This window comes from Periplaneta americana, chromosome 17, assembly GCF_040183065.1.
Source record: "Periplaneta americana isolate PAMFEO1 chromosome 17, P.americana_PAMFEO1_priV1, whole genome shotgun sequence".
Taxonomy (NCBI): Eukaryota; Metazoa; Arthropoda; class Insecta; order Blattodea; family Blattidae; genus Periplaneta; species Periplaneta americana.
In genome coordinates, this window is record NC_091133.1 from 91,238,105 (window position 1) to 91,254,706 (window position 16,602).

A 16,602-nucleotide genomic window follows, 5' to 3' on the forward strand; every position below is an offset into this window, starting at 1 on the left:
ATGAAATAATAATTAATTATACAAATCGGTTAATGTAGCTTCCGATATTACCATACAAACACAGAAACATTGTCTGTAGGCTATGTTTCATAGCTTTCGATTATTGTGTCCAAGGCCCCTTATAGACGAAGTCATTTGTTTTTTATTTCAATACACCGCCTTAGATGGTAGTTATTTTAATTTTAAAACTCATTTATCTCATTAAATATCAGTCCTATAAAAATTTTTCAGAGAATAAAACTTATCAGAAATCATTTTTAAAGAAACTTTTGTTATGTAACATATTTCACAAAAATCAATAATAAGCGATATATTTCGATTTATTTAATTCAGGCCCCCTTATAACCCCCCTTTTAAATAACGTATTTTGAATGCCATATAGCCTATAATCTATGTTAAAACGAACTTAATTTATATTCCATTTTCATCGAAATCGGTTCAGCCATTATCGCGTGAAACGGTAACAAACATACAGACAGACATACATACAAACAAAAATTTCAAAAAAGCGATTTTCGGTTTCAGGGTGGTTAATTATATATGTTAGGACCAATTATTTTTGGAAAATCGAAAATTACCAGAAAAATTTCGGCTACATTAGTATTATTAGTATAGATTCTAGCTGCGAAGCGATGTACGGATACCATGGAATGTAAATAATACAATACAATGGGCAGAAAAAACGCAATGCAAGCATCTCATCTGTAACAATCGAATGACACCATAGCAACGAAACGTATATCGAAAAAAAAAACCTCCAAAGCATAAGCATACCTATATGAAACCAAACAGTTAATATGTGCAGAAGATACAGTCATTTCAAACTGAGAACTTACTTCAGAATAACTTTATATATAAAACGAAGTGTGAAAGTTTATTCCCATAAGAACGCTAGTGAAAGTGAATCGGATTCTCTTCATAACAGATGACGACATATGCATACCTCTTGACAGAGAGTTCTTCGAGTTTGAAAATGTCGAAGTCCCAGAGTAGAGACGTGTCCAGCAGCTCCTTCATCTGCAGGGACATGGGCGTCTTGAACGTGCTTCTGGACAGCCCCATCCGCGTCACAGACCCGGAGTCGCTGGAGCTGCGTCGAGCGATCGGAGTGATGGCCGAGCCGCTCTGTTACCCAAACAAAATCTTCGTTAACACATTAGAAACTTCAACAGTATAGTATATTCAGTATATTCAGTATTGTACAGTCAGAGCACACAACATTGTGCCATTGACAAGGTCAATAAAAAGTAAACAACAAAACAATAAAATTAATTCAAAAACTCTCAACAACGTTGATGTTGACGTTACATAATAAATAAGAAAGTAAGAATAAAATTGTCTCAACAAAATTTTTAACAGAGAACTTTTCTGTTAAATTTTAATGCAGGGTATCATAAAAAGAATGGTAGGATGTCATGAGTAGACCTGAGATTTTAAGGCATTAAAAATGTATGTTAGGCACCTAAAATAAGCCTGTAAAATAATAAAATGGGCCCTAAAAAGAGTAAAACAAACCATTAAACTTTTCTTTTTCTAATAAACAAAAATTAAGCAATAAAAAAATAACATTCTACCAGATCCCCGCTCAATTATTCCCTTCATAACCACATAACTCAAGAGGGTTGACAAGAAATCAGAGACCCAACGTTGAGTGCACACTTTCTGTGTGACTAAACTTGTGGTTTTTCTGTTAACGAACAGTAACGTGTATTATACAAATCTGGTAAAGCTAACTTGAATAATTTCAAGGGAAAAATTATTCCCAGGCTATCCCGGCCCAGAAACAACTTTTCCCTTGAAATTATTCAAATCAGCTTTACAGGAAGCTATACCTGAATAGCCAGATTTGTACTTTCATTAATTATTTCCTTTGAAAATAACTATCTTTTCCAAATTGTTCACTGTAAACTATGTCTTTCGTCAGTGAATATTAGTTTGTAAGCAGAGAAAGAACGTTCCACATAAACAGAGAAGCATATGTAAACTTACTTACATTTTTTTTTTTCTATTTCAACAGGAGATCTTATTTTTCTATCCGTGACTAGTTTCTTACGCCTCAGTATTGACAAATCAGGATTTTTCTTCAACACACTATCCCATTTATGTCTTATCTTATACCCCAATTTTCCTCACATTTATAATTTTATTATCAGCTTCCTGTATCACTGATAGTTGATATTTAAAGGACTTCCCTTTCCCTCAATCTTGGTGATGCCAAGTTGGTAGAACTGAAAAATTGGCTTGACTGTATAGAATGTCTCGCTTTACACTCCTGCGATTTAGCCTATATGCCGATGACCATGTAATCTCAGCTCAAGAGAGAGATAATATTTTTAATAGGCCTATACTTTAAGAAAGTTGATTAAATCCTTGAAAGCAGGTGGAATGAAGTTAAATATGAAGAAAATTGAATATTTAGTGATGGGAGATGAGGGAGAAGATGAAATAGCCCTAAGTAAGAAAGTAGATGTATTCAAATATCAGGAATCTAATAATGATAAGAATGGCCCTTCAGAATTTTACGTAAGATAGAGAGTGGGACCGGCAAATTCAAAAGTAAATGCTATGGATGGAATATTCTGGAATAGAGATATATCTATGGAAACAAAAAGGGATATCTTTAGCTAAATTACACCCAGAACTTCTAACGTGTAACCCACTAACATATTATAACAAGAATATTAGACATGTGTTAATGTCTTCAATTTGATTAAATAAATTTATAGCCTATGTGTATGAATTAATCAGCCTATATTATATTTATATTCTATAATTTCGGAATATTTATTTTTCATAAATTGTCCTACTTTACACACGTACGATATTATTTTTATATGTTAATATTATATTATATAATTTCATTGTAGCTGTAATTTTAATTTTAGTTCCTATTTTATTTTATTTTCCATATTACTTTTATAGTAATATTATATTATATTATATTATATTATATTATATTATATTATATTATATTATATTATATTATATTATATTATTTCATTGCAGCTGTAATTTTAATTTTAGTTCCTATTTTATTTTATTTTCTTTATTCCTCTTTTATTAATAATATATCTGAACTGAGACCGAACACGAGCGCTGCTCATTCGGTCATCAAATTTTGTTAATATTATTGTATCCCCTTTTTATACTGATTGTATTATTTTATTTTTATTTATATTGTTGTAATTTAATGTATTATTATGTTCTGCTCTGCATTATTATATAAATTTATAATTGACCATGTCATTTTTCGATGCATTTGAAATTTGAAAATTTGAAATAAAATAAAATAAATTTTAAATTTTAAACAAAATTTGATTGGTATAACGATTAGGTATATTAAAGTATAATAAACATACTATATATATATAACACAGTTGTATGAACACTTTACATTTTTTTTTCTTAATTTGAGAAATTGAAATCTAACTTTATTACTAATGCGTTGGAAGATCTCTTTTTTGAAGTAGTTCCCATTTTATGGGATGTACAGTATTAAGTATATTTAGGTGACATTTGTATAATTTCAAATTAAGTTCGTCTCTCTGTATGAAAGTAGATTTGAACTCATTTTGTATCCAAGTTCTTGTACAATATTTGTCAATATATTTAGCACCTCGGGAATTTAAGTTCGGTTTAATGTTGACATATTTAGGCTTCAATACCTCCCTTAAGCATATTTTATTGAACCAGATTTTTTTATTTAAAAGTTCTATTTGAAGACTCACGTCCTAGTAAAAATTGACCAGTTTTTCTTCTTCACTAGCTTCCATATTTAACTCACACATGTAAGGTCAATTAAAACAGTGTATTGTATGTTTATTATCTAACCCATGAACACTGTTTTAATTGACCTTACATGTGTGAGTTAAATATTAAAGTATACTTACGCCTACTTATGGAGGAGAAAGTTAGGCCAATATTGAAAGGATGAAAAGAACAATCCAGGCAATATAAATGAATGATTTGAGAAGGAGCCTGCAGTACACTCGATTGGATGATGTAAGAAATGAAGAGATCAGGGAAAAAATGAATGCAGTAGAAACTGTTACAGTTCGGAGAGGTTAGAAGCAAGATCACTGAGATTGTATGGACATGTACAGAGGATGAGAAATTCATATAACCTCATAGATACTTTATACAGATAAGATTCATATATTTTGAGTCCTTTTCAAATTCGATTATTATTATTATTATTATTATTATTATTATTATTATTATTATTATTATTATTATTATTATTATTATTATTATTATTACTGGTAGATTGTACGCCTTAAATAAAGAACGTAGTAGTGAAGTTGCTAATAGTAAAGTACACTGTGACACTAGGACGTGAGGCTTTCTGAGATCAGAATTAGGATTTTTGGGTATTCCATCGCGTCCTGTAACTTGACATTTGTCTAAAATGCTATTAGAAATGTAATATTTTCGTCTTTAAAAAATCTTATACGATGTAGTAGAGTTCCTAGCATAGTGACACAACCTCAGACAAGAAGGAGGCCTCCATAAAGTGGAAGAAGTGAAGGGTGTGTTTAATAGGCAGTCCATGAAGGCGTCTGGAAGTGGTCTCCAACCAGGAGAAGGCGCGGGTGAAGGGCTAACAATCCCCATTGTAATGATAACTGTCTTGTTAGGAAAACAGTCACACTGTCTCAAAATTAAAGAAGAAGTAACTTCTCGGTTATCTTAAAGACGACCGCAAACTAATAAAATAACCATGTAAATTAAAAGGAATTATTTAGCTAAAATAAGTAAAACACGAATACATAAATTAAATAGAATCAACATAAATTGCGTGATAAGTAATTCATCATATACTGTACGGATTTTAAGTCTTCTGTTTTGTTTCGCTATCCCCAAGTTTGTTTGATTTTAAAATTATTCTGCTAAAATTTCGTTTTCCAAAAGGTTATAGTAAAATTATAGTATAATTCTAAATGGTGTCAGCCAAAGATTTAAATATGTAAATCCGTCGTCTCTATAAAATAAAGAATAATATAATACTTTAGCTCGTTTCATCAGGTCTTCACTTCTTCAGTATCATGCTAAAGGTCGGAGTAATAATATTATTTCTGCTGATTCTATTTGTTGAATTTGTTTCATGATAAATATCCATACTTCATACCCATATGTTAACATAGGAATAACCATATTTTCGTAACATTAAAAAAATAGGGATAACTTTTAAATATTGTTAATTTAAGATTACGTATTAATTGCCTAAATACATTTTATTTACAGTTTAGCCAACATCATGTATTTTGTAAAAATTTGGATTTCTTGTTTCAAGATTCTATCCCACTGCAGTATCGTATAATAATATGTTTCAAAATGTTTTGCACTATTTCACATTTTGCACTTGATTTTGAAGTGTATTTTAATAGGCCAATTAAACTTGTCAGAATAACTTTTACTGTACCTACTAATAAAAACTCTATATACAGACGTTTAACTGTCCTATACTTACACAATGAGTAGCTCGTTTGTGAGTCGTGTGTAAATTCCTTACTAATAATCACTATATAGGTCGTGTATAACAGTATAACTGTTACAGAGCTACGTCATAGTTTCGTCATTACTTCATTCTGAAAGGTAATAGCATATCTGAGGTTCTCTATTGCATCCGGTAGAGCGCTCAAGTGTGCCGTGTTAGTATCGATAGTACAACTGGCTCTGATCGATTACCACACTATATTTTGGTCAAAGAGTACAAGCTACAGCAATATTATTCTAATTATTCTGTGCTCTTTGGTTTGTTCTTCTGTGGTTACAAGGCAACCATCATCAAAAAATGACAGTCGTTACGAACAGCTGTTAGAGGGGTGGCCATTTGTTTATTAGTAACGTTTTATGTCCCAACTCTGCATAAGTCTCGTATAAAAACTATGCACGGTTTATTAGTAAGACCGATTTAATATAATAATAATAATAATAATAATAATAATAATAATAATAATAATAATAATACAACATTTTGCGGATAATTCGCGATTTTCTATATTTCGCGAAAGTTCGTGCATTAATTACAGCGGATTATTGGGAATAGACTGTATTTACATACGGACTTTGAATTACTGTAATTAAATATTTGATAATTATTTTCTTCATTAAAATATGCCATAAATTTTTTTTATTCACAGTACCAAAAACATATAGGCTATATACAGGGTGATTCAGACCATCCGTAACAGTAATTTATTTCGGAAACTAGTGCCTTAAAATTTTCGAGACAAAAATATTTATAAATAAACCACATGTGAATTTTCACTTGAGCCTGATTTCATCAATCAGCTCTAACAAGAAGCAGGGTTAGTGGCTATCACTTTAAAATTTCAAATGGGAGTCGGGGTCAAATAGCGTACCATTTGATAGAGTTCTTCAAAACAAACAACTTTCATAGCAAATATTTTTATTAATTTCTACTCTTTCAATGAGAAAACGTACGAAAAGGCAATGGGTGATTCGGACCACCTGTAACAGCCATTTATTTCAGAAACTATTACATTACAATTTTCGAGACAAAAATATTTATAAATAAACCACATGAGAACTTTAATTTGAGCTTTATTTCATCAATCAGCTCTAACAGGAAGTAAGGTTAGTGGCGTATCACTTTAAAATTTCAAATGGGAGTCGGGGTCAAATAGGGTACCATTTGATATAGCTCTTCAAAACAAACAACTTTAATAGGAAACGTTTTTATCAATTCCTACTCTTTCAATGAGAAAACGTACAAAAAAGACGTCATCAACATTGAGAAATGTTTAAATGCGACAGGCTCATGTCAGTAGATTACCTGGCATGTAAAAGAACTCCTGCGGGACAAAATTCCGGCACATCCGGCGACGCTGATATAACCTCTGCAGTTGCGAGCGTCGTTAAATAAAACATAACATTTAACATTTGAGAAATGTTCATTACTGTTTCGCAATATCATCATCATTATCATCATCATCATCATCATCATCATCATCATCATCATCATCATTCTGAAATGAGAGGACGAACCCTAGCGCCACGTCCATCTGAGAGAACTTTTATGCTGACCCCGAGCTAAGAGCATTCCCAATTCACACCAGCTGACTACGCTAAAGTTCGCTAAGTATCCAGATTTCGGACGGACAACTCACTCATTCATAGACCATTCATAATCCGCGCGTCGCCAGGCGGCGGAAGAACACCAAGGAAAACCCTAATTGCGACCTTGTCCTTCACATCACTGCCCTTATTAATTTATCCATTAAAATTTTTAAGCCTAACCGGGACTCAAACCAGGAGCGTCTCCGTCACAAACGGATATTCCAGACCACGTAGCCACAGCAGGGATACGCACAATACCAACTTACTGATGTGTACAAGGAGCATGCGTTTTGTTATATTCCTTGATTATATCGATATCAATTGACCAAATATTAAATTTAAGTGTCAGGAACCGTTATAATGATTTTACGGTGTATTCTTACCGAGAGAAGAGCTCCAATCAGGTCGTTGGTGACAGGATCCCCTGTTTTAGTTTTATCGTCCTTCATCTGCGGAGAATACAGCTCCGTTGTTCGAAGGATATCTACAACCTGTGAATGTAGAACAAAATTAAGCATTAGTACATCTGACTGTTAGTGAATTACTAAAGATAAATTTATATAACTGACAATTATTAGGTTCTTACACGCTACTGAAATTGACGGCAAACCAAAATAGATATAGAAAGTACAAGATAATAATTAAAAAGTCATTTCAAACTTTAAAGCGTTATAGATCTTAATAATATTTGAGGTAGAAAAGAAAACACAGAAGAATAACTGTGTTTGGCAAACAATGCGGTTTGGTTTTTACAAAACACAGGAAATGTGTCCGCAGTTATCTTGTTCAACAAACATAATTTATTCTGCGACACCATGCGCAGCATATTGTTGCAGATAACGTCTTGGAACATGCCCAATTTCTTAGGTAACTCACAACCAAAAGTCACTCTGATTGAGATCTGAGATTGTGCTGGCCATATTGATGGAATGTGTTGCTAATGCATGATCGCCAAAGAAGTATGTACAGTAATTGTTTTGCAGGAATGTAGATGTGTGACGGTGCGTCATCCTGCAAAAAGATTATGTTCTCCAGGCCGTGATTTCTCAGTCTAGGGATGACGAAGTTTTCTAGTAAACTGCAGTAGCACTCCCCGTTTACTGTAACAGTCATTATTATTCTACTGTTGTCTTCTTCGAAGAAATATGCTCCAATGATAAACTGCGAAGTGAAGCTACACCATACAGTGACTTTCAATTCATTCATTCATTCATTCATTCATTCATTCATTCATTCATTCATTCATTCATTCATTCATTCATTCATTCATTCATTCATTCATTCATTCAGTGTTTTGCCCAAGGACAGGTCTTTCATTGGAAACACAGCTTTCTCCAATCTTTCCTCTTTCCTGCCTTCCTCTTTCTCTCCTCATATAATCCATATATCTTATTGTTGTCTCATCTGATATCTTCTTCTGCCCCGAACTCTTCTCTCGTTCAGCATTCCTTTCAGAGCATCCTTCAATAGGCAGTTTCTTCTCAGCCAGTGATTCAACCAATTTCTTTTCCTCTTCCTGATTAGTTTCAGCATCATTCTTTCTTCACCCTCTCTTTCAAACATAGCTTCATTTCTTATTCTGTCTGTCCATTTCACACATTCCATTCTTCTCCATATCCACATTTCAAATGCTTCTTTTCGCTTCTCTTCACTTCGTCGTAGTTGTTGAATTAAAACTCGAGAGTCATTTTCAGATCAAATCTTACTAGTGTTTTATTCACAATTAAGAAAGATGGTGCAAGTGACTTGTCTGTCCACAAAGCTGTGTCTAGCTAATGATTATAAAATTGAATCTATGCTAGCATGAATAAAGCAAAATCACAAATCTTTTGTTTCTCATTTTCTTTGAGTAGTACGAACATTGGTTTATATGCGCACAGACTAAAATATTTTCTTAGAATAAAATTAATTCTTCAAACTGTGCTATAACTAATTTAAAGACGTCTGACCACCTCACTAACACAACTAATTCCATAATAATTATTTAGACTTATTTCATTACTTGTCGGAAGGCAGCAGTGGCATCACTGATTACCTTTGGTAATCCAAATTTCTTCTTATCCATAAAGAACTGGTTTCCTCACACATCTTGATTAAACTCCTGTAATATTACGAGTGAAACATTGGTCTTCTCTGAAATTGTTAAGTGTTGTAAATTTACTCAGACATTGAGAAAGACTCTTATAGCTATCATGATAACATTGGAATATCTTCATCATAACCAGGGAACGGATTTATATGGACTAAAAATATATGAAATATGTAAATATATATGTAGTTATTTTTACCAAAATATGGAATTAAATATGGATTTTTACCAAAATATGGAATTAAATATGGACTTAAAATTATAAAAAAATGACTATGTACGTTAAATATTGGTACATTTTAATCAAACTAAACAAAAAATATAATGGACGTACCTTATCTTCCAATGTAGTTTCAACAAAACACAATTTTTATTGTCTGTTACCATAACAATAGGTTACAAACATTTCTTTCAAGTGCTGAAAAGTGAATCTTCTTCTATTGTCTCTGAGGATAGATTTATACTGACTAAAAGAGCGTTCGACGTCACAAGAAGTAACTGGTACATAATTCAATTTCACAATGTCTGCTGGGGATAAGTCCAAGTTAATCTTCACTGTTGATTCACCACTCATCACAGCAACAACCTTTTGTAGTTCTTCATATCCAGGGTTTTTTGAAAGTACAGTGTCCACCTTAGCTCTTACTGCATCTGCAACTTTACCTCTACCACGATTCAGTTGTTCCACAGTACTATTTATAATTTCAAAACTTTCAGATAGTGAAAGGTGCCTATTTTGGAGACTTTTGAGCGTTTTTATGATGCATGAAAATGTATGCTGAATGTGAGCTAAGTCATTCTTCACACTTATGTCACAGGTAACTGTTTTCGCAGTATCAATTGAGACTGCATCTTCAGAGTCCAATGCAAGGAGAACATTGTTAATAGAGTCTATATGTTCGGCATAATATTCAACTGCTTCTAGCCATGTACCCCATCTAGTTAAAATTGGCTTTGGTGGCAATGGAATTTCAGGGTACATTTCTTTCAACACGTTAACTCTACTGGGAGCTTTGAGAAATACTTTTTTCACTGATGAAATCAACAAATCTACTTTAGGGAAATTGTCTCTGACCACTTCTGCCACACGATGAAATGCATGCGCCACACAAGTAAAATGAGTCAATTTAGGATATACAACAGATAATGCTTGTCCAGCTTTGACCATATAAGGGGCAGCATCGCTAATAAAGAATAACACATTATCGTACATAATACCCTTTGGCCACAGGATACCCATAGCTTCGTTGAACAGTTTAACTATAGTTTTGTTATTGCACTTTTCTAGAACATCACAATGTAAAAGAATTCGTTCAGAATATTGTTCACTTAACAAACCGATAACTACATTACCAACAAGTCTACCTTCTTTGTCGGGAGTCTCATCAATGGAAACCCAAATTGAACTATCTTTAATTTCATCTCTTATCTTCTGTATTGTCTCATCGTAGATGGATGGAGCATACGTCTTCCTAAGTGTTGACTCATCCGGGATTGTATGTTGAGTATATTTTTCAAGGAATTCCCTGAAGACCTTATTCTTTAGTTTGTAGAGAGGAATATCAGCAGAGATGAGAGAACGGCACAGGTCGATGTTAAACTCAGATCTTACATTCGATGTTGTTGGTTGTGTTAAAAACAATTGTCTCTGCTTGGAATTTAGTTGTTTGTTGGCCTGATGTTTACTAGTTGTAATGTGTTGTTGCACCAGGAACTTTTGTGTAGATGATACTGCACACTGACACAAATTACAAAATAATATTTTATTGTCAGTTGATAAACCATCTTCTTTAAATTCTGAAATGTAACTTGTTAGTTTTGATTTTAAATTGACTGAATGACGTACTTTTGGCATATTTACCGTCTTTATAGTATGATTTACAAAACTGAACCTATGTGTACTCTGACTGGCATTTAACTGTTGAGCTGCACAACTGAAGTCTGTTAAAAATTTTAAATTAAATTAATACAGTTTTGTAACTTACTTTCCCATTGTTGATAGGACTGCTAATTTTCAAATAACTCTGATGTTAAAGGGATTACTGAACATGTGTTTAAATCTCTATTGTTGAAATGTATTTTTAAAAGTTAATGGAATTTTGTTTTGTTTTATTGTTAAACCTAATATAATATGGACTGTTTTATATGAAATATGGAAAATATATGGAAATTAACGAAAATATGTACTAAACTCTAAAATATGGAAAAATATGGAAAATAAAAGTAGGATTTTTCAACCCTACACATTGTGAAACATAAAGATAATGCAAAATATAAATTATATTAGCTTTATAAGTAAATATGTATTTACATATAAATCCTTTCCCTGATCATAACATTTAATGACAAAATCATGGCTTGAAATTTCAAAATTCTTGTAACTGTAGTAATAAATCAATAATGATTTAATCAACAAACTGGTAACTATGGAAATGCAGAAAGTAACAAATGAAAACCCTCATTATTTGTCCAACACTGATATTTTTGTTCCTTTTCTACATCCAAATATTATAATATTTATAACGCTTTAAAGTTAGATGTGACTTCTGCATGCACTTCGCGGCAAAAAAGAATGATCGTTGGAAATGCAAAGTTCTACCGCGCGGTTCACACGTGTAAACGAACTGCAGTTGAAGGCATTGCTGTGACATTTATTTATTGAAAATCGTCAGTCTACTTTTCTACAGCATAGTCAACCTTACGAGTCTGTGTGTGTGCGTGTGCGTGCGTGTATGTGTGTGTTTGTAGCTTGAAAATAATATGTCTAAATGTATTAAATACATTTGGAAATGGGAAATGGATATTATTTTTCCTATTCTGCATACCTTATCTAAAGTTTGAATATCTTCTTGGTTTGTAGAGCTTTCTTGCACCGAAGTTATAAGAGCTATGACTTTTGTAATTGGAGCTTCAATTGAAAGATTATGCAGCTTCGCTATGCTCTGCCGGCGGAGACCTGTAAAAGAAAAGCTTGGTTATTTTTTTTTAATTTCCTGTTAACAAAGTAAAACAAGCAATAACTTCACTTAGCAGACTCTTTCTGGATTTGGTTAGGTTGAAGTAATTATGATTATTTACGCATACAGAACACTTAAACTTGTAAGGAGAAATATATAACTAAACGGCCACTGTTAATGTTCTGCTATTTACGAGTAAGTTTTCGTCTAGTGAAGTGCAAAATGTTGAAATTTCAATAAGATAAAAATCCGTGATAGTGGGAAGAAAGAAGTGAAGATTAAGTGCTTAGAAAGAAAGAAAGAAAGAAAGAAAGAAAGAAAGAAAGAAAGAAAGAAAGAAAGAAAGAAAGAAAGAAAGAAAGAAAGCTTTCTCCCTGTAAGGAAGTTAACCTCTTTGCCATTATTATTTTTAAATTTTAGGATTCAAATTCATGACACGCTATTTGAGATCTTACAATTATGAACTTTACGAACTGCTCTCGGTTATTTTAACAAAAATGTAATCCTGGGTTCTTCCTCCAGCAACATACAGTGAAATGGAAAGAGTATAATTTATTAAATTCTAGACTTCAATGCTTCTATTACCGATGCTTGAAAGTTGCAACTCCTGAGGTGAGTAGCACACAATTTTATTAGAGTAAAATAAATATTCCTAATGGAGCATTAGTTTGAGCTTATCACGTAGCTGGAACACAGCATTTATTTTACGATAAGATCAACTTGGATTTCTGAGTACGAAATTGTAACATGTTTAAATGAAATGTAACTTATGTTTAAGATATGTTACAAAATGAAAATTCAATGCAAGCAAACATAAATGACGGTAAAATAATAATAATAATAATAATAATAATAATAATAATAATAATAATAATAATAATAATAATGAGAGAGAGAAATAACTCGTCCGGCCTTAATTAAGGATGACTACGAGGATCCGGAAATTAATAGCAAATAAATATAATTAATTAAATATGAATATTGTTATAAAAATAAAATGTAATAATTAAGCAAAATTATAAAATAAAACCTTAGAAGATGAATATAAAATTATAATAATAAAATTTTAATGGGTTATTTTACGATGCTGTATCTTCATCTCAGGTTATTTAGCGTCTGAATGAAATGAAGGTGATAATGCCAGTGAAATGAGTCCGGCCTCCAGCACCGATAGTTGCCCAGCATTTTCTCATGTTGGGTTGAGCGAAAACCTCGAAAAAAACATCAACCAGATAATTTCATCGGACATAATAATAATAATAATAATAATAATAATAATAATAATAATAATAATAATAATAACTTACAATTAGCCTATAATCATCATCATCATCATCATCATATTTTTACCATCCAATACCAGAATAAGCAAATACTCAGTTTCGACATTCAGTGTTGTCTTGGGCCTCTTATATCCGCCCATTACTATATTAAGATTACAATTTGTTTTCAATTTCGTTTCAGTAGTACACTTTTAGATAAATAATTTAATTACGAATTGTTATGACTTGTCTTAGCTTTTTCCAGGGACGGACCCTAGACGGATTCTTGCACAGGCTTGCTTTGGCCCTTGTGTACCCTAAATAATATATGTGATGATTGTCAAATTCAGACACGTGGCCTGGATAACATTCGTGAATCCGACACTGACAGATGAGCTATCCTTTCTCGGCCTTAACAGAGTCAGGTCCCATCCTACAACGAATAGGCATATCTCATAAGTCACAGGGCCCGGAAACTACAGGGAAACGAATTGATGAGCAACCTCAAGTTTTAGCTCATGATAAAGAAAAACTTAGCTCAGCAACGGAAAAGTACGCGAGAAACTGGAATATGTTGTTCAGACGAATCCTGGACTTATCGATCTCAATATAGCAGCGACTGTTTTGCCGGGAAGAGTAACAAAATAAGAAATGGTAACTTCCCAGTACAAACAATTTCAAAATTGAAGCAGGATTCTCCCGTGTCCTCAGTAGATGTTAAGCGTTCGTATTTTGTCTACAAGCTTGTGCTAACAGAGAAATAGTGCAAACTGTCTCTCGAAGATTTGGAAAAATTACTATTCTGTGTTACAACTGCAATTATGAAAAGTACATGTGATTAAAATGAATAAATCTTAAAGCAAATTTACGGAATAAGCTATAATGTTTTAGTTTTCATTATCATTGCATATTTCCATTCCATTTTAGGGAGTAGTATAGAATGCTACGAAATATACTATTCTTTAAGTTAAATTCTAATTAATAATATTTTTGTAAAACATTTAATATTAAACAAATAATACACTCACCGACAAAAAAGCGGCACATTTCCATATTTAAAACTGCAATGTGCTTTATTTTTAAAATGGTTTCTATAGTAATATTAAAACAATACACTTAAAATACAATGCTAGACAGCGCCAATGATGAGTTTAGTATGTATTCCACAACAGTGACAATAAAATTATCGTAAATTAAACAATTTTCTTCCATGGTAAGCAGAAACAATTGCTGTGAATTCATGGTAATTTCGATTTGAGATTCCTAGTGATTGAGGTCTTGTCTTTGATATATTTGCATCACCTTTTTTGTGAGTACTGCAGTAGCGAAGTTCTTAAGAGCTTTTAAGCTCAGCCTACCCCAAAATTTTGAGTTATTATTTCTAGTAACAGTAGGCCTATAAGTTTGTAATAACGATATTCGTAACACTTGGTTGCACTCCGATCCTTCCACATCGCACCTCTGATTATTATTATTACTATTATTAATATTAATATTATTATTATTATTATTATTATTATTATTATTATTATTATTATTATTATTATTATTATAGCCTACTGCCAATTTTGAGAATAATTATTTATACTTAACCTATATCATTTTCTCAAATACATTTTTAGCCGTCCCAATAATAGTGCCACCTTCTGAAAACTTACTTACTGGCTTTTAAGGAACCCGCAGGTTAATTTCCGCCTTCACATAAGCCCTCCATCGGTCCCTATCCTGTGCAAGATTAATCCAGTCTCTATCATCATATTCCACCTCCCTCAAATCTATTTTAATATTATCCTCCCATCTACGTCTCGGCCTCGCCAAAGGTCTTTTTTCCACCGGCCTCCCAACTAACACTCTATATGCATTTCTGGATTCCCCCATACGTGCTACATGCCCTGCCCATCTCAGACGTCTGGATTAAATGTTCCTAATTATGTCAGGTGAAGAATACAATGCGTGAAATTTTGCATTGTGCAACTTTCTCCATTCTCTTGTAACTTCATGTAACATCTGATTAAAATGACTATTACACTCTTACTACGTCATACTACTTTTGACCAATAAAACGGTACGAAAGGACGTATTTCGACCAATCATGGCTGCTTATCGCACAATTTTATCGCGTCCCTAGCATTTGTTTAATTTTATCGCGTCCCTAGCATTTGTTTCTTTGTTTGCCAACATTTGGAACTGCGCTGGTCTGGACGTCAAAAAAAATATATATATATATATATATATATATATATATATATAATTACAAACCACTCCAGTCGATGCACAGCAGTTTCAAATATGACTCGCATTGGCATTCAAGAACAATAATTAATAAAAATCACTGATCATACCTATGCATCTTCTGAAATTCGATTTACAAATAAATGAAGAGCACCATTCGGAAATCCTGAATAGGCCTACGTTGAATACACCATGTAGGCCTAAATCAACGAGTTCCACTTCTATTACGCACACGTCCAATATAACATCAATTGAACCACCAACCACATTCAAATTTGAAAATTGTACATTTTATAATTATTCCTATTAAAATTATTCATTCGGAAATCCTGAATAAGTTGAATACACCATGTAGGCCTAAATCAACGAGTTCCACTTCTATTACGCACACGTCCAATATAACATCAATTGAACCACCAACCGCATTCAAATTTGAAAATTGTACATTCAATAATTATTCCTTTTAAAATTATTCATGTTTATTTTTTATGTCGTCGTCGTTAATTAAAACTTTTCTAACACTTGTGTATATTAGTTAGATTATGTTATAGCTTCTGCTATATGATATTATGGATAGTCACGTATCAGAGATTGTTTAATATTAAGATTTATTGAAAATCATCTGTCAAGTGACGTTGATTACTGGGATTCGGATAATTGAAGTAGAATGCAACTGTCTTAATAAAAATGAAACTGAATCAACAAAGCTTTCTTGACTAGTAACTGTCTACAGAGTTCAATGACGATTCCAACGTTGGCACAACTGCCATCTAGCGTAATGGTGCAATAATATATTTGAAGACAGGTTTATTTTCGTAAGTCAATTATTATTTTATTGCATTGGAGCACTTTGTTATTTATAATCTTTATATACTTTCTTCTAATCGTGTAATAGTCAATTAAATCCCACTCGAGTTTTGATTTTCTCTAGATAAATCAAAACCTCTAGTGAGATTACTGTTGAATAAATCTTAAAGCA

At 32.4% G+C, this 16,602-nt stretch overlaps 1 protein-coding gene across 7 annotated transcripts in view; it reads right to left on the minus strand.

Annotated features, from left to right (window-relative positions):
- Pde8 (phosphodiesterase 8) overlaps positions 1-16,602 on the minus strand; it is a 770,548-nt gene that overhangs the window by 75,185 nt on the left and 678,761 nt on the right. For all 7 annotated transcript variants that reach the window (XM_069816063.1, XM_069816067.1, XM_069816070.1 and 4 more), the window contains 3 exons: positions 11,998-12,128; positions 7,467-7,574; positions 944-1,125 (listed from right to left, as the gene is read on the minus strand). In XM_069816063.1, the coding sequence (XP_069672164.1) occupies positions 944-1,125; positions 7,467-7,574; positions 11,998-12,128 (421 nt within the window). The remainder of the gene's footprint in view (positions 1-943; positions 1,126-7,466; positions 7,575-11,997; positions 12,129-16,602) is intronic.